Raw genomic sequence first — 17,924 nt, 5'->3', positions numbered from 1 at the left:
CCAGTATAAATACAGCCAGCTTACTTTTTGAGTCATGTGCCAGAACTGGCTTTTGATTCCTATTGTAGATGTAACCCAGAACGGTTATTTTCACATGAAATTTGGCCAGATTGTGACTGTGCAGACTAAATTCACAAACAGAGACACACACAGACAGTCATGAATCAAGCCAGAATGTCACATAATCAGTGAATGTTTCTGACACTGTGGGCCTCGAATAAATGCTTTTGTGACATCGTAGATGATTTACAAACTGTTTTGCATCTTGTGTTTCAAGTAACACTTGAATAAATATAACAAATTGTTATTTTGTTTTTTTGTCTTCCCTGCAGTTTGCCAAGGCATCAGCAACCGTTTAAACCTTCTGGGTTCCAAAGATGACCACTACCTGAACATGGTGAAGACCTACAGCAACTGTACTGTGGTCCTGGAGAACCTGGAGGTCACCTACATGGAGGAGCACCGTGACCTGTCCTTCCTCACGGTAAAGACTGTACTGTTAGCAGTGGAGGCTAAACATGAACGGATGGGAGAAGTTTCCTATCATCTCTTTGGTGGTCTGAATCCAGTGTGCCAGACATTTTATCCTGGATCTTTGCAGGCTCTTCACTGCTCTTCTAGCTTCAGTACAGATAATTAAAATATGCGGAGAGTGAGTCCGTACTGACAGATGATTCAGTGTGTTTATGATGCGGTTGTGAACACTGGGCAGATGTGACAAGGGACCACACACAAACACAGAATAGCATACGGTCAGCAGATATCATGCAGTAGTTCCAATGGTGAGCAGGGGGGCATGCTCCCTCCTCTTCTCAAAATCCTATTTTTGTCCACCTCACTTTATCATTTTTAGTTCAATAAAATCTATCTAAAAAGTGTCCGCTTACTGTTGAGCCGTCATAATCCAGATGAGAGAAGCTCTGTCATTATGTATCAGTAGCTTGTTGCAGCAGCTGATCATAAATTTGCCAGTAGGCTTAAGATTAAAGTTAATGCCGTCTTATCAATGAAACTAAATATTTAGATTTCAAGTAGAGCTAGTACATTAATAAAACAGTATTTGATATGCATTTCATGTGATTTTGTTATACCCCAGTTGTCATGGACAACCATTTTCTCCATCCATAAATGTTTATAAATGCAGGAAAAAGCATTCACATAGAATCAGTTACTGTGCTATATTTTTTGTTTTATTTTGCACATTACCTACTTCAGTTAACAACCAAGGTTTCTTGTTTTTTTCTTCCACAGTCTATTGAAGAAGTGGGCGGCTATGTGCTGATCGCCCTCAACACAGCATCCAGGATTCCTCTGCAGAACCTGCGCATCATTCGAGGTCATTTGCTCTATGAGGGCATGTTTGGCCTCGCTGTGCTGGCTAATTATGACAAAGCTACAAGTCAGGGCACCAATGAGCTTCTTCTGACCAACCTGACAGGTCAGTCCACCTATCCAGTTCTCGACTTCTTTGTGACCTGGATTTCTCATAAAATCTAGTATAAAAAACAAAACAAATTGGTGTGTTTTAAGATAAAGTATGCCATTTGATCAAATTCACGTGTCCGTTTTCTTTTGCAGAAATTCTTAAAGGAGGTGTAAAGTTTGGGACCAACCAGCCATGCAATGTGGAAACAATACAGTGGAATGATATTATCAACACTGATATCAAACCCCAAATGGTGCTCCCATCGGCCATTAGCCATCCACGTTGTAAGTGAAAACATTTCACAGCAGAAGAGACTGCAGAGACTGCACAGAATTTCATTAACCCGGTTGTTTTTTGTGTCGTTAAGGTGTGAAGAAAACATTTTACCATGTTTAATCTTGTGGTCTACTTTTACAGGTAAAAGCTGTGACCCAAGCTGCTTCAATGGCTCATGCTGGGCACCTGGTCCTCAAAACTGTCAGACCTGTGAGTTGTCATCTTGTGATTTAATTTTATTTTGGAAAAAGAATAAACAAAAACTGGGCTGCACAATATGAGGAATATATGCTATATGTGATAATGTGAAATATCATGATAACGCTATTACATAAACACATACTATTATGTACTCAGTCCTGCACTTCTGTCAGTATTTCAGTATTCTGAAAGTGCAAATTGCTTGTTGAATTTAAAACAAATGAAAGGAAATCATTTCCAGCATTTATTGAAAATATAAGACATTGAATTGAATATTAAAGGCACCCCAGTATCAACAGTTTTTTTTTAAAAGTGTAGTTTACTACTTATCTTTTCTTTCAACTAACACAAAAAATTTGTCAGTGTCTATCAAAATATGTAGAAGCTTTTTGCGAATTGTAAGAAAAAATCCTTATCCTTGCTTAACATTTTCACTGCAAACCAACAACAGAAAGGTGAAACTAATTTACATACATGCTTTATTGTTTTGCCATCATTTGAACATGCAAAATGATATGATGTACAGCTTTTAAATAGCCTCCAAAAAAATACTTGTTACAGGTCCTTCTAATTACTTTGTCCTGTACTTTTTCCAGTAACAAAGCTGAACTGTGCACAGCAATGCTCAAAGAGATGCAAAGGGCCTTCACCCAGCGACTGTTGTAATGAGCATTGTGCTGCGGGCTGCACAGGACCACGGCCCACTGACTGTCTGGTGAGAGAAAGAGACAACTTTACATAGGGGGCATGAGTAATGATATGATACAGGAGAATACAAGCTTAAACAACAACAAAAAAACATTGAATGTTTTATGTGTCTGCAATAAATCTGGATCAGAAGCCTTCAACAAAACAAAGCCCTCACTTAGCAGCATCTGTTTTTATGATCAGAAGTATTGTTATTGGTTTCAGTTCCAATTAGATCTATAACTGCGGATTAAATGTTTTTATTTGGCAGTGCCTCGAGTATTGGCGTCTGCTATCCCTCTCTAAACCAGCTCTGAGGATTAAGCCGAGGCTGTAGAGGAATGCAGTGTTATCATTAGTGTGTGGGGCTCTGTTATGGTCCCAGTGTACTGGATGACTGTTGTTTGTGCTGCAGGCCTGTCGGGACTTCCAGGACAACGGGGTGTGTAAGGACTCCTGTCCGGGCCTCATGCGTTACGACCCCAACCTGCACCAGCTGGTACCCAACCCACTTGGAAAGTACAACTTCGGGGCCACCTGTGTAGAGAGATGCCCACGTAAGAGCCGATACACTTATTCTCAATTCTTTTTTATTTTTAGCCAAGATTGTTACTTAACTAGGCTCTGATATATTTATAGAGTGCACTGTAGCTGTTGTCTTGACAGTTGAGAGAAATAAAGTAAAACTAAACAAACATAACAAGTGCCCAGGTTGACCTAAAGGGTTGTTACACATTCAGTGATCACAGTTTGTCTTAAGTTTAATTATAAACTGTTAGAAACACAAAAAAGAAAATGATTGAGTTTCAGGGCGTGTTAATGCCACAACTGTTCTTTCTCAGTTTAACTTACACAGGTCTGTGCCAGTGTTACTCAGTCTATACTGAAGGCCTGCAGCATTATTTTGTACCTATAGTCATACTGAAAGTATGACTCATACAGGTTATCAGAGCACATTCAGATTGGTTTGTGACGTTATTCAACTTGTAAATGTTGCCTATTACATTATCATGAAGCAAACGGTTTGTATGTTGGAATAATTTCAGATAACTATGTTGTAACTGATCATGGAGCTTGTGTGCGGACGTGCAGCGTTAACACATATGAGGTGGACGAGGGAGAAATCAGGAAGTGTGCCAAGTGTGATGGACTGTGCCCAAAAGGTAGGTGGCTAAGCTATCACTGTGCTGTTTTACATCTAGCTGATAATAATTAGTGTACTGTACTTAACATCATGGTATAGCAGATTTTAAAATGCCAATTGGTTTAGCTTAATACCAAAATTACCAAAATTAGAGTACAGTCAAAAGCTTTAAACCAGTTTCTGTACTGATTTTGTTTTCATATTATTCACAGTGTGTAATGGACTTGGAATAGGAAACCTGACTAACACATTGTCTATCAATGCCACCAACATTGATTCCTTTAAAAACTGCACAAAAATCAATGGTAACATTGCTATCATCAAGACATCAATTTATGGGTAAGTCATGGACATAAACAGCATTACAGCCTTCATGCCTGTTGTTATCAACCATATCAAATGCTATACATTACCATGTACCTTTTACCAGTGGCAGCTAACATGTACATTCTCCGTTATTTGTAGTGATGAATATACCAAGACACCAAAGATGGAGCCTGCCCAGCTTGATGTTTTTAAGACAGTTAAGGAAATTACTGGTAAGACTGCATAAGACTTGAGTAATGCATGACAGATTTGATGCACATTAAAGAGGTTCACCATTCACAATCCATTTGTTGCTTTAGGATACTTGTTGATTCAAACATGGCCAGCAAGCATGAACTCACTCAGTCCTTTTGAGAATTTGGAGATCGTCCGAGGACGTACTAAGCGGTATGTTCCTTGTAAAGACCCCCCATAGATTTACAACGGCTAGATCTCAAGAAATTAATTTGTTTTTTAAGAGTTAATTATTATTCAAGGCTGTCATAAAATCTTACTTTTTTTCTTTTTCTGTGCTACTTTTTTTTCTCTTTGGTAGTGGTAGCCGCAGCGTGATGATGGCTCATCTTAATATCAACTACTTGGGTCTTCGCTCACTCAAAGAAATCAGCGATGGAGATGTGGTCATCATTAACAACCAGAACCTGTGCTACGCAAACAAAAGCCACTGGAAGGGGCTCTTCAAATCAGAAAGCCAAACTGCTACCATAGAAGGAAATGCTGATGCTACCACATGTGGTAAATTGAATTTGACTTCCAACAACAAATTCAGCCAGATGCTTTTTGTTGTTTTGTTATGTAACTTACTGATTAAGCAACACACAAGCCAGATTTAGAATTAATGAAGTCTAATTTCAGAATTATATGATTATGCGGGAAAGATCTTTTCTTTAGATTGTATATTTGTTTTTAGCCCTGCAAAACAACACTTGTGACAGGAAGTGTGCCACGGACAGCTGCTGGGGCCCTGGCCCGGACATGTGTTTTGCCTGCCGTGACCACAGCCGTGATGGGAGCTGTGTTGACTCTTGCAATATCCTGGAGGGGTAAGGGAGGATTCCGGGTTTTAATACCTTTTTTAAGATCTGAAAAGCGTTCCTTATTTTAGACAATCAAATGGTCTGAACATCAGATCTGTGTGCTCTACAGTTAACTCCTTCGAAGTCTATTTTCATACCACAAGCATTTCCAGACAAGACATTAGACATTGGAGATTTTTTATTAAATCAATTCATAGACCAAATATGATCCAAGGTATTTTGAAGTTAAACATTCAGTAGATATATGTAAAACATTGAAGCTGAAATGGTACATTCACTCACATTGGTTTATCTTTGCAGATCTCTGTCAAACATTGAATCTCAACATGGTTACAATTTAACTTGTGCTCTCAAAAAAAGAAATCATGAATTTTACTTCACATGTAACGGTTTGAAATGAGGCGCATCAGCGGCGAGAGTGTGTCAGCTTTGTTACTGTTTTTGCAGAGAGCCGCGAGAGGCCGTCGTCAATAAAACCTGCATGGAGTGTCACCCCGAGTGTCAACGCTTGAATGGAACCGCAACCTGCAGTGCGCCTGTATGTGTTTCACAACTAAGCCATTATTACAAACATAAAAATAAACACATTTGAACTACTGTTGAACCTCTGTGTTAACCGTATTTATGAATTTAAAGTGAGCAATAATTGTCATGTTTTTGTGTCAGTCTCAAAATCAAAGAACAAAACAAATGAGCAATTACCCAGTAAATCTATTGCAGAAGTGTCAGCGCTAACAATTTTTCCATCAACAGCAGCCTTATTAGACCACAGTGCAGTGCAGCCACAAGACATGTTGTGTTTGGGATGAGGGGTGTGGTTGTGTGATCTAGTGGCCACACTGTACTTTTTTTATGTGCTCATCACATTTTTGACTGAAAACAACAAGTTGAAGCCTCTTTTTGGGGTTGCTGAAAGTAACTCTAGGAATGCAGGTTGTCTTTATTGACAAGAGAAGCAGATAGCAGTTTTAAAGAAAAGTATTACACTCCAGCACTTGATTGCAATACATCTCTCCGTGAACAGAGTTGTGCTGGCCTAAACCAAACCACCTAACATAACTGGGTGGGTTTTCATTGCCAAACATTTGCATCTTAATGAGGAAGATCGGCACAGCTTGCTTTGAGAAATTATTACTATGAGACAGGACAGTTTACATAATATTTACCACCCCGCTCAAGAGAGTTGTAAACATGAGTATTTTATTTTTCATTAAGGGTTCTGGAAACTGTACTAAGTGTGCCAACTTCCAAGACGGCCTGTTCTGTGTTTCCCGATGTCCCCAAGGCGTGCCAGGGGAGGACGACATGCTGGTGTGGAAATACGCTGATGAGATGAAAGTGTGCAGGCTATGCCACAAAAACTGCACTCAAGGGTAAAAGCATTGTTCTCCTGATCTGAGAACTGGCACTACATTTTTCTGTGTCGCAAACATTTGTCTGTTGTAATGTCGATGCAATAACTTCATCCAAGCCAGAAGGGTCAGCTGTGGTTCTGCTGGAACAGGTTAGGGAGAGAGAGGTTGGCTTTCAACACAAGGCAGTGTTTGCTCAGACTAATGTTGTAAATCAGTCAAATTAAAGGAAAAAAATTTAAAGAAATTTAGCATTTTTTGCCCACTAAAACAAATCTGCCTTCCTACCTGATGATCGGACAATTGCAGAATAAATGACATCTTAAAGCTTATCTTTAAAAAAAGAAGCTTTTTAATCAACTCTAGCACACAATTTTATCCAATCCTATCTGTTTTTATCAGTACTGTTATCATATTTTATTGTTAGCTATTTTAGTCCATTATATTTTTCTTGTTATTTTAATTGTCTGAAAATGTGTTATATTATTATTATAAGTTTTCGTAATTTCAGTTTTAAACCGATAGAAGTCTGCAATGCATTATAGAACAGGACAAAATATAACTTTGAATGAACGCAGATGTAATGTTCACCTTGATAGACTTTTAACCTTCAGCCATTGCAGTGGCCGGGTGGTATATTGATTATTAAGAAGGGAAGTGTTTCCGAGCTTTATAGAGAAAAAAACTGATGATGGTGAATTTGAAGTGTGAAATCAAAGTGATGGTATGGTAACATCAGATTTTTTGCATTGATTTATTTACAGGTGCATGGGGCCTGGTCTCCAAGGCTGCCAGAGTAAAAGGTACTGATGTGTTAGAAATTCTAATCTCATCTGTCCTTTTTTTATTGAATTTGTAAATGTGCTCTGTTTTCTATCTGCATTCTTAAATTAGCTCTCATCTGTTTTTCAGCCCCTCAGGCCTTTCCATGATTGCGGCTGGTGTAGTTGGTGGGCTGCTGGCTGTTCTTATTGCAGCCCTGTCTGTGTTTGTGTTGCTACGCCGTCGCTACATCAAGAGGAAGAGAACCATGCGCAGACTTCTCCAAGAGAGAGAGGTAAGATTAGAGGACTGAGTCACCACACATGTAGATAAGCATCAATACATCAAAATGTTGTATTTTAGATGTTGGTGTTGATTTAAAGAAATACAAGCCTGCTTTCTGCAGAGATACATTTTTACTTGAAAGGGAAAGTGCAGGCCTCAGTTTCAAATTAAATTTACAGATTTGTATTTGTATAATCTGTTTTGAATATTGATCTACTACAATGCATTTTAAAAGATTCACTTATGCTGTTTGTGCAGCAGTTTCTAAGAAATTCAGTCCTTCTTTTCCAGTTGGTTGAACCTCTGACTCCAAGTGGAGAGGCTCCAAACCAGGCTCTGCTGCGAATCTTGAAGGAACCTGAATTTAAGAAAATCAAAGTGCTGGGATCCGGAGCTTTTGGTACAGTTTACAAGGTAATAACATGCAACATGTTTGTGTCTCAAATCACCTTTTTGTCTACTGCAGCGCAGAGTTTTATTAAAGCTGTAGCCCAGTAATACTGCACGTGCAAAGTTACATAACCAACACCCGTCAGTGTTTCTGCACATCTACATCTGTTGTCAATTTTTCAATTAAAAGACACATTTTTAACTTGCCAGATCATGCATGAGTGACTCCACTATCACCTTTAGTGCTGTGTGTGTGTATATATACTTGTATTACTCTCATTGTGGGGATATGTGTTTACACAGTGACACTGTAGGGACTTTCTGCCATGTGGAGAAAAAACGCTGATCTCTACAAAGTTAGGCATTTATTTTTGGGTTGCTTGTAGGTTAACATTAGGGTAAATCTCCAGAGAGAATAGAAGTAAACATAATGTTCTTACTTTGTACAAAAAAAAGTGTGCCCTTTCAAATTTATTTCAGTTTTAGACCTTGAAAGTGAGGACATTTTTGGAAAGTAAGGACATTTTTTCAAAGGGCAATTTGGGTTAAGACTTTGTTTTGGGGATTAAGCTTGTAATTAGGTTTACGTTCTGGCTAGGGTAAGGGTTAGGGTTAGACATTTACTTTTAAAGGTATAAGTTGCATCAAACTACCATTATCACGCTATACAAATACTCCTTTACAAGTCCTGCATTCATAATTTTAAGTTAAATTAACTTAAAGAATTAAAAGAAAGACCCCTTTCAAAGTGTTAAATTATATAATTTGATTATTATTACTGACTGAATAGCTGGTTGAGGTGAAGATAATAGAGTTGAGTAGTTTAATCTGTGAGTTTAATCTGGGTCATATTTTATAACTGGTTTTATGTTTTGAATGTAAAACACAGCAGTCAACTGCATGAAGTTGTGTAAAAAGTATATTGCTCTCTGAAATTGAGTATTAAAGAAGCATAAATGGATATAGAAGTGCCTCAAAATTATATTTAAATACAGTATTTCAGTAAATGTACTTTGTTTTTTAACAGCACTTTAGGGGGAAAAAGGATCCTCACAAATATAGTTGAGTACAAACTGATTGGGGGGCGGGGAGGCATTCATGCAACACATACACGCAGGCATTTGTAATTGTACTGTATATTTGCATGTAGGCACTTGTGTTCACTTGATGATTCAGGTATAATTAAAGCATGTAAAATTACAAACTTGTGTCTATACAGGGCCTGTGGGTTCCGGAGGGAGAAGATGTGAAGATTCCAGTAGCCATCAAGGTTTTAAGAGAGGCCACATCACCAAAAGCAAACAAAGAGATCTTGGACGTAGGTTTACTGATTCATGTGGTACATTTTTTTTTAACTCTAAGCTTACTGTAATACTGAGTCAGACGTAAATAAACCCATTCATGTGAAATGTCATTTCCCAGACTACTTCAGTTGCTGCTAGTAAGAAATATAAAAGTTAATAACTCTAATATTTTGCCTGGATTAAAAAGGAGAAGTCAGAAGTACCTCAATGTATTACACAAAGTTAATGACAGTTATTGCTTCCCAAATGTAAATTTAACTGGAAAATACCCTTTATACATACCAATGACTACTTATTTTCCTTGTAATGGAGAATGTGTCATGTTTCTACACGGGGACCCTCCTGCAGGGGCTGTAGGAAATGGGATTAATTCATTAGAGAGCTGAGTGTGGGCGTTGGTTTGTAATCCAAGGTTGAGGTGTTCTGGAAAGGAATGCAGTCCTGTAGCCGCAGTGAGAAAGCAGCCTGTTACAAATGCATTATGCAAATAGTTGACTGTGCATCTTAGATCCTATAATTTTGCGATTGTGTTGCTCAGTCACTGTATATCTGGAAGTTGTGGAGGGCATGTACTTCCTCTGATCTTCATGACTTAATGTTTTAAAATACGCTTTGAAGCCTCTTCCTCATCAGACTGTCAAAATTACCGAGCTCCTAACAATCAAGTGGTTATTTATCGAACAATACAGATACTGTAACAGCCATGTAGAATGTATTTGTGGTACAAAAAATCATACTACCAACAGGAAATCTACTAAATAAAACTCAGTTTGAAGTGCTGTTTGTATGGGTCAACTTCTAGAAAGCCTGTTGTTGGTTGCCAGTGTGGATTATCCCTAATTTCTTTTCTGTTGTGATGACTGAGTGTTTCCACTCTCAGCTGAGCCACATCAAATATGCTTGGCTTGGCATTACTGCTGCTAATCACCCAACACTAGATATAAATATGTTTCCACACATGTCATGTTTCTTAAGATATCAGTTTCCAGGATAAACGTAGACACTTCTACCAATATTGGTTCAGTGGAAGATGGGATAGACTGTGAGACGTTTTTCTCAAACGTCTTTGCACCTTTAATCCATCAATGTGAATGCCAATTTTCTCCATTTGCCCTGCACTAGATATAGGAGTTGTTTTGGTGTATGCATCACCTGAATGCCCCCAAATAAAATAACACATTAAATGATGTCTTCATGTGCACTACAGGAGGCTTATGTGATGGCCAGTGTGGAACACCCCCATGTGTGTCGTCTGCTTGGTATCTGCCTGACCTCCACAGTGCAGCTCGTCACCCAGCTGATGCCCTACGGCTGCCTGCTGGACTATGTCAAAGAGAACAAAGACAATATCGGCTCCCAGTACCTGCTCAACTGGTGTGTGCAGATAGCCAAGGTAATTGGGAAAAACCTCACAAAGGCATCAAATTACATGTCTGTTTAATACCTATTTTGAGTTTTCCTTGTGATAACAATACTGTTTAATGGATGTCTGTATGTTTTTATTAAAGCCATATGATAACAACTAATGTAACTGAGCAATTTGGCAGAGCAAGTCAAGTTGTTTTGTTTCGCAATTGCTAGAAAGAACAGTACATGCTGCTTTTAACTGGTTTGAAATATTGTTGAATGATATGACTTAACAGGTGATGATGACAAGCCTATCATGAAAGCACTTTAAGATCTTTGATCAAGTCTGATCAAGCAATGTTTTGGCATTGTAGAATCTAGCCGTATCAGACAGCTTGTGAAAAAGAGCACTGCACTTATGTATGTATGTATGTATGTATGTATGTTTTGACAAAAGGGTATGAACTACTTGGAGGAGCGGCACTTAGTACACCGTGACTTGGCAGCAAGAAATGTCCTGGTGAAGACTCCTCAACATGTCAAGATCACTGACTTTGGTCTGGCTAAACTCCTCAACGCAGATGAGAAAGAGTACCATGCAGATGGTGGAAAGGTTTGTTGGAGATTAAATTAATAATTAATTAATTAAAAATAAAATTGTGTACTGTGTTGGAAGGATCAGTATGTCTGTCATGAGTATTTCAAAAAGATTAAAAAAAGTTTAAAGTGTGTGTTTTTGTCCTACAACTTAAAATATTTTTGTTTGTTTTATATTCAGTTGTTGTTGCGCCTGCACACAAATAGGCCTAAGAGCAACCTTACTCGTGCATTTATAACCTGTCACAAATGTGGTTATTGTTAGACAAATTACTTCCTGTACATGAATGAATTTGCCCCATTTCATGAAAGATGTTATTTTTGTAGTTTTGCTCTAAATTTCATCTTATGTAAGTAAGTATAAATAATTCTGGTAGAGAAGATAAATGACAAATGTTTCTTTGTGCAACTAAAATTACTATTTTCTGACAGAAAAATGTGTAGGGCTTGTATTTACTGGGTGACCTGTACACTTCTTTTTGCGGAACCCGATAAAGAATTTTTTTCCCCAGAATATGATAATTACCAAACCTTTAAAATTGTTACTTGCTCAAACATCCAATAATATGGTACAATGCCCTCTATATAGGTGAATTACCATATTATGGTATCAGAACTTTATTACATCTGTGGTTCATTACTTTGATATAATCCATTGAACTTCATCTTTATTATGTGAATAGACTTAATCCTTATGCAGGAAACATGTCAGAAATCCATTTTTAAGCTTTGTGCGACGCAAAATGCCACAAAACTCTTTATCTAAAATTGAAACCTACGTTAAATGTCAGCATTTTTAGTAATTTAAGGGATTTTGTATGCCTGACTATTGCAATTCTACGCCACTAGGTGACAGTACAGTTACGCATTGTATGTGGTGAAGACAGTGATGATGGATTTAAATTTACAGCACTTTAGGTGAAGAAGACAAATTTGATGCGTTACTATCAAGGTATAAATTAAGTTATTATTCCTCTTAACAGGCTGTTTCAGACACTGCTGTGCAAGTGTACATGCTGCTGTCTCAGTGGGCTAATTAATCTTCATCCCTCCACCCTGCAAACACAGTCATGTAAAAATGTTGACAGCATTATTAAATGACTGCATGTTTTGCATGAAAATATTGTGTAAGTGGTCCATGCAAGCTAAGTGTCCAGATGTACTCAAAAAAACATTAGGATGGTGCATTACTAACATGTTAAGTGCACATTTACAGGGAATTCACAGGGGATTCAAAGTTACTGCAATATTTGGAGAATATTACATTACTTTACTTTACTTACTATTACTTTTTGTTCCTCAGGTACCAATAAAATGGATGGCTCTTGAATCCATCCTGAACAGAACATACACACACCAGAGTGACGTTTGGAGTTATGGTAAGTCTTGTACTTTATGTTGAGAATACATGTTCTACCTCTAACCCAGTGAGGCACGAACCCTGCTGAGCTTGGATCCTTGTGTACCTTCAGATATGTAAAACAGCTGGGCTTCTATACTCTTGAGTTTTGGTGACAGCCTCACTGGAAAAATATTTATTCATTTCCAAATAAAGTGTTTTAACAGTGAGTGAGGCAAAGCAGAGCAAAGGCACTTTTGAAGCTTCAGATAGGATGTTGTTTTTGGATCTGTCAACATTTTAAAATACAAAAAAAAGAAGAGAACATCATGCTAGCATCTGCAATTTGTAGGACTTAGATAAGGCAAGGCAGCTTTATTTGTATAGCACATTTCAGCAACATGGCAATTAAAAGTGCTTTACATAAAATGATTAAAATAATAAAAGTTACAGTGAGAAGAAATTAAACTTTAAAGAGCAGTTAAACAGTCAAACAGTCAAAATAAAATACGAAACTAATAGTTGCATTGCAGTCATCAGAACAGTCTAATCACTGTCTAATCAAGTCGTCAAATTTTGATCTCATCCTTGCTGATTGTCACAAACATCAACTTCAGTATAAGAAATGAGCAATCATTTAAAGAAAGGCAACATCAAAAAGAAAGGTCTTCAGCCTTGATTTAAAAGAACAGAGTTGCAGCAGACCTGCAGTTTTCTAGGAGTTTGTTCCCAATATGTGTAAAATATGGAGCATATGAGGTAGCACCAGCAGTCTCAGATGGACAATAATATGTAAGAAGAGATTGTTGCCACAACCCACGCAAACAGTTCTTTCAGCACCAGCAGTTTTGATCATGCCTTCCGATTAATATGGCAAAAGCATCTAGACCCTGGCAGAAGTGACAGGCGTTCTTTCATCCTTTCCCTTCTTTAGTTCCTCCAACGCAGAGATGCATCCTGCTAACTCCCACTCCTGCAGGCAAAGCCAATTTGTCAACATAGATATTTTGATACTGTGTGATATTTGGGAAGGTTACATCCTGTCACTCTGATTTCTTCTTTTATTGGGAACAAAACAGTGAATGACAGCTCAGCAGACTGATATACCAACTGTCCTCTTTTCTGTAGGCGTAACAGTTTGGGAGCTGATGACATTTGGGACCAAACCATATGATGGGATTCCAGCCAGTGAAATAGCTGGGGTCCTAGAGAAAGGGGAGCGACTGCCTCAACCACCAATCTGTACCATAGATGTCTACATGATCATGGTGAAATGTAAGCTTGGTGGACCATGGCTGACACCTTTTGCTTTCCTAATACGCATTTACATTATATTTTCCTTCTTTTATTCTGCTGCTGCAATTAATTTTGGATAACTTCCCTACAAATAATTTCCATCTTATCTTATGATAATGTGTCTGTGCAGGTTGGATGATTGATGCAGATAGCCGACCTCGTTTCAGGGAACTAATAGCTGAGTTTACAAAAATGGCCCGGGATCCTTCTCGATATCTGGTCATTCAGGTATGATTTTACTTCAGACCTAAATGTCTTAAATCTTCAGTTTGTTTGATGATGATTTGTAGTAACCCATTGGACACACCATGCTGACTAGGTACATTTTATTTCTATTCCAGGGCGATGACCGCATGCACCTGCCGAGTCCCACAGACACTAAATTGTATCGCAGCCTGATCAGTGGGGATGGAATGGAGGACGCTGTGGATGCAGAAGAGTACCTGGTGCCGCAACATGGATTTTTCAGCAGTCCGAGCACCTCCGTCACACCGCTTCTTCACTCCACAGTAAGCTTCTTTATATGAAAAACTATGATTAAAGGTTTTTCTGTCCATCTGCCTTCTGCATTTGTGGTACTGCGTCTCAGACTTTAGCAAAAGCTGAAGAAATGATGCATCCTGGTACAAAAAACTAACTAAATAAAATGGGATTTATTCAATACCACTGCTGATATTCAATTATTTTTAACTTTAAAAAGCCAGTACTGCCAAGCCATTGGTCAAATCTGATTAATGCAAGAAGTGTAGTTTTTTGGTCACATAATTAATTTAAGCAAACAATCATGCACTGACCAGCAAAATAATTTATCAATACTAGAGACTGTCATGCAATGGGATCACACCAGCCGCAACGCCAAATCAGGCCGGTAGCATCTGGTGGGGGAGGGCCAAGGCCCCTTACCTACCACCCTACTTCTGGCGCCCTTCCTCAGACCACACACATCTTTGGACTAGGCCTTGATCTTAACTATACACCTGTTAAGTTTTGTCACTGCATCTTGCACGGTTGTGATGATATCATGGTGTGAAAAGAAATCTATCCGCACACACGCAGACAGACAGAAATATAAACACCTAGCAAAGTATACTAAAACCTCTTCTGTGGTAGCTCCCGCTACACTAGGCATCTCCACACGCACGCACCCACCCACACACACACACACACACCACAACAACACCACACACACACACACACACACACACCACACACACACATATACACACACACACTCTCAAGGTAAAAACAATACCAGGGTTGCTTTCACATCTGGTAAAAACTGGTGTTGGTTAAGCATATGTGGTGTACGGTGAGACTGGGTACAGTACTTCACAAGATACTATGGATGATTGTCCATATAAAGTAAACCCTACAACAACAAAAAGTATTTAGAAAACCAAATAGCTAGATAATAACGTAAACAAAGAAAGGCCCATAAAATAAAATATACACTCTGTATACACCATACAGAAAGGAAAATACTGGACTACAGTTGAATTTAAACCATAGCAAGTGGTGACCTAGTCCACCACATGCACTACTAATATAAAGGTTTCACACAAATCTGAGATACAGACCCAGAATATTGTCACAATCTTTTATGGCTGAACTTCCAGCCAATATAGTCATCTGAAAAAAAGGAAATCTGTACATGGATGAAACACATACACCTTTTACAACAGACACAAACGCCAGACTCAAATTGACCTTCTTGAGCCAAATAGTGGAAGAGGAATACCATTGCTTTGGAGGCAGGATAAAATTTCCCTGCATTCATTAAATTTATTAGGAACTGCACCACATGCACCAGCAGTGCACACTTTACCAACATGCAGTAAACTGTTTGAAAGTTTAGTTTTGCTATTTTAACTGTTTTAGGAAATGGGATTTCTGCATAAATCATTACCCTCTGAGTCAGAATGGAAATAAATGCAGAGTCAGTTTTCAGCTTGTTGAAAGCAGTTAGCACTCACATGATGCAGCAGAAGCAGAACACTGATGGTTAAACTGAATCCAGGTGATCGTACAGCGAGGAGGGTTATAGTAAACTGATCGTCCTTGACTTGAATAAGTGGCCAGTTGTACCTGACCTGAACTCTGCTTACCCCAGTTGCCCTCGTTCTGTTTAACTGTCACCAGTGGGACTGTTTCTCCGCTTCCTGACCCCTACCCACTTGTCCTCATCATCACTTCTCCCACGTTTCCTCCCAGGTGCCCTTTGATTGATGAGAACTGAATGAGGAGAACTGTTCAGGTTCAGTGAAGGCCATGCGTAGGACTGGCTCTTGTACCTGGGAACGTTGCCTGCCACTAACAGCCTGGTTAGGCCATACAAACTTTGAAGTGTAATTACCTTTGCAGGCAACTTTTTAAAATCGTTGTCCAATAAAAGCTCAGCATGAGTCTGCTTTTGTAATATCCCTGTTGGGGCATGGCCCACTATCGGATGAGATTTTTTTTCTTTCTTTTTTTTACAGATGGTCGCTCCTTCAGTGTGTTTCATTTCATTTCCTTGTTGAAAGTAATTGCATTGCCACAGCTGCCACTCTGTTCTCTTTATTTGTTCGGTTTCCATGGTTTTAACACCGTTCACCTTCCTTTGCCTCGAGAATATGACAGACACAACAAAGCTTGTCAGATTGCCTGAATGAATATGAATCTGCTCAGTGGACGTTTATTTCGATCCTCAGCTTGTACTGCAATGACAGCTAAGGTTCCTCGGATACCATAAAAACACATTACCATCACTATTCAAAGTGAACTTATTGTCCCCACGGAGGCTTTAAAATAAACCCCAGTGACTGAAAGGGACACACACATTAAAAGAACTATACATAAAAGAAGAAAGTCAGAATCCAATACTACCAAAGTAAAACAAAAAATAAAGGATTTGCTTAAATACAATGAGCACAGCAGACCCTCTTTATGTTGGGCATTGTATTGAAAATGCCTGTTTAGTTACATTCTAAACATTTCTTTATTTAAAGGGGCTGTACTGTACAGAAAAAGTGGGCTGAGATTGCCTCCACATGGGTCTCAAAGACCATTCCCTTATATGTGAAATACTTTTACTATTTACTATACTACGTTTTTTTACAGCCACATGCACTAACATGCACGCGCTACCGGACAAAAAAAGAAAGAACAAGGAAGCTTAGTTTACAAGACACAGAGGGAGTGTGACTTCAATCTTTGCTCAGGACGCCATTACTCATTGCATTGTATCTTTACAAAAAAAACAATGATTTATTTGCTGCTTCATTTTATGTTCTGAATGTCGAGTATAGCCCCTTTAAAATCAGCTTTATGGATAACAGAAGCATATTCAAATGAGTTACGGATCAATAAAACACCATTTCCTGTTCTGCATTTGATGAGGTGTCATCATAAAGACTTTAACTTGTGTTTATATTATCTATTATGCAGAGCCTCAACAGTAGCATTGGAACGTGCCACAGCAGAACTGGCTTATTGGTAAGAGAAAGTCAACCCTTTAAATTGCATTTGGAAAAAAAAGGAAATGTCCCTGTTTGTATTTAATTAAATGTACTATATGCCATAGTTCTAAAAAAAAAAAAAACTCTCTTCTTTGTTGCAGAATGGATTCCCGAGCAGAGATGGAAGCATGGTACTCAGATATATTCCTGACCCCACAGACAAACTTTTAGACAACGCCTTCCTGCCATCTCCAGGCAAGTATCCTCCAACTTCAAAACCTCACATTTAAGTGAATCTCAGTAGAGCTCTGTGCTCAGCTGTCTGTTTTGATTCATTGAGGAAGGGGGGCATCTAGTGTACAAGAAGTGTATTGCTCTGCTTATTGCAATGCTGCCACAGCTGAAGAACATTTACCTTTGGTGTTGTACCATTTGTGCGTGTACTTTTTCTTGGTGGCTACAGTGACGGGATATAAACTGAAAAGTGGCATCAATAGGGCTCTACTCAGGACCATAAGAACCACAAATACATATCACATGTGTTATTTAACTATACACCACTATACAGGTGTGTTTTGTTTTGCCTTCATAATGATGCTAGCATCAGTCAGCAACCATTTTAGTTCACACAAACTTTTAAATTCTCATTGTCCTTTCCACAGCATCAGAATTAGTCTTTGGTTACTTTGGAACATTGCTCATAAAGCCATGCTTTTT

The 17,924-nt window shown here is 38.5% G+C and overlaps 1 protein-coding gene across 1 annotated transcript in view; it reads left to right on the top strand.

Moving 5' to 3' along the window:
- egfra (epidermal growth factor receptor a (erythroblastic leukemia viral (v-erb-b) oncogene homolog, avian)) overlaps nt 1–17,924 on the top strand; it is a 38,645-nt gene that overhangs the window by 19,686 nt on the left and 1,035 nt on the right. The window contains exons 2-27 of the mRNA XM_032530998.1: nt 333–484; nt 1,252–1,438; nt 1,579–1,710; nt 1,844–1,912; nt 2,500–2,618; nt 3,006–3,147; nt 3,637–3,753; nt 3,947–4,073; nt 4,200–4,273; nt 4,361–4,448; nt 4,597–4,796; nt 4,972–5,104; nt 5,546–5,636; nt 6,314–6,471; nt 7,215–7,253; nt 7,363–7,507; nt 7,789–7,911; nt 9,107–9,205; nt 10,399–10,584; nt 10,996–11,151; nt 12,439–12,514; nt 13,603–13,749; nt 13,901–13,998; nt 14,112–14,279; nt 17,197–17,244; nt 17,369–17,462. Coding sequence (XP_032386889.1) covers nt 333–484; nt 1,252–1,438; nt 1,579–1,710; nt 1,844–1,912; nt 2,500–2,618; nt 3,006–3,147; nt 3,637–3,753; nt 3,947–4,073; nt 4,200–4,273; nt 4,361–4,448; nt 4,597–4,796; nt 4,972–5,104; nt 5,546–5,636; nt 6,314–6,471; nt 7,215–7,253; nt 7,363–7,507; nt 7,789–7,911; nt 9,107–9,205; nt 10,399–10,584; nt 10,996–11,151; nt 12,439–12,514; nt 13,603–13,749; nt 13,901–13,998; nt 14,112–14,279; nt 17,197–17,244; nt 17,369–17,462 — 3,168 coding nt within the window. The remainder of the gene's footprint in view (nt 1–332; nt 485–1,251; nt 1,439–1,578; nt 1,711–1,843; nt 1,913–2,499; nt 2,619–3,005; nt 3,148–3,636; nt 3,754–3,946; nt 4,074–4,199; nt 4,274–4,360; nt 4,449–4,596; nt 4,797–4,971; nt 5,105–5,545; nt 5,637–6,313; nt 6,472–7,214; nt 7,254–7,362; nt 7,508–7,788; nt 7,912–9,106; nt 9,206–10,398; nt 10,585–10,995; nt 11,152–12,438; nt 12,515–13,602; nt 13,750–13,900; nt 13,999–14,111; nt 14,280–17,196; nt 17,245–17,368; nt 17,463–17,924) is intronic.

This window comes from Etheostoma spectabile, chromosome 12, assembly GCF_008692095.1.
Source record: "Etheostoma spectabile isolate EspeVRDwgs_2016 chromosome 12, UIUC_Espe_1.0, whole genome shotgun sequence".
In the NCBI taxonomy this organism is placed as follows: Eukaryota; Metazoa; Chordata; class Actinopteri; order Perciformes; family Percidae; genus Etheostoma; species Etheostoma spectabile.
Note: the sequence above shows the minus strand (reverse complement) of the source record. Positions and strands in the feature narration are given on the sequence as shown.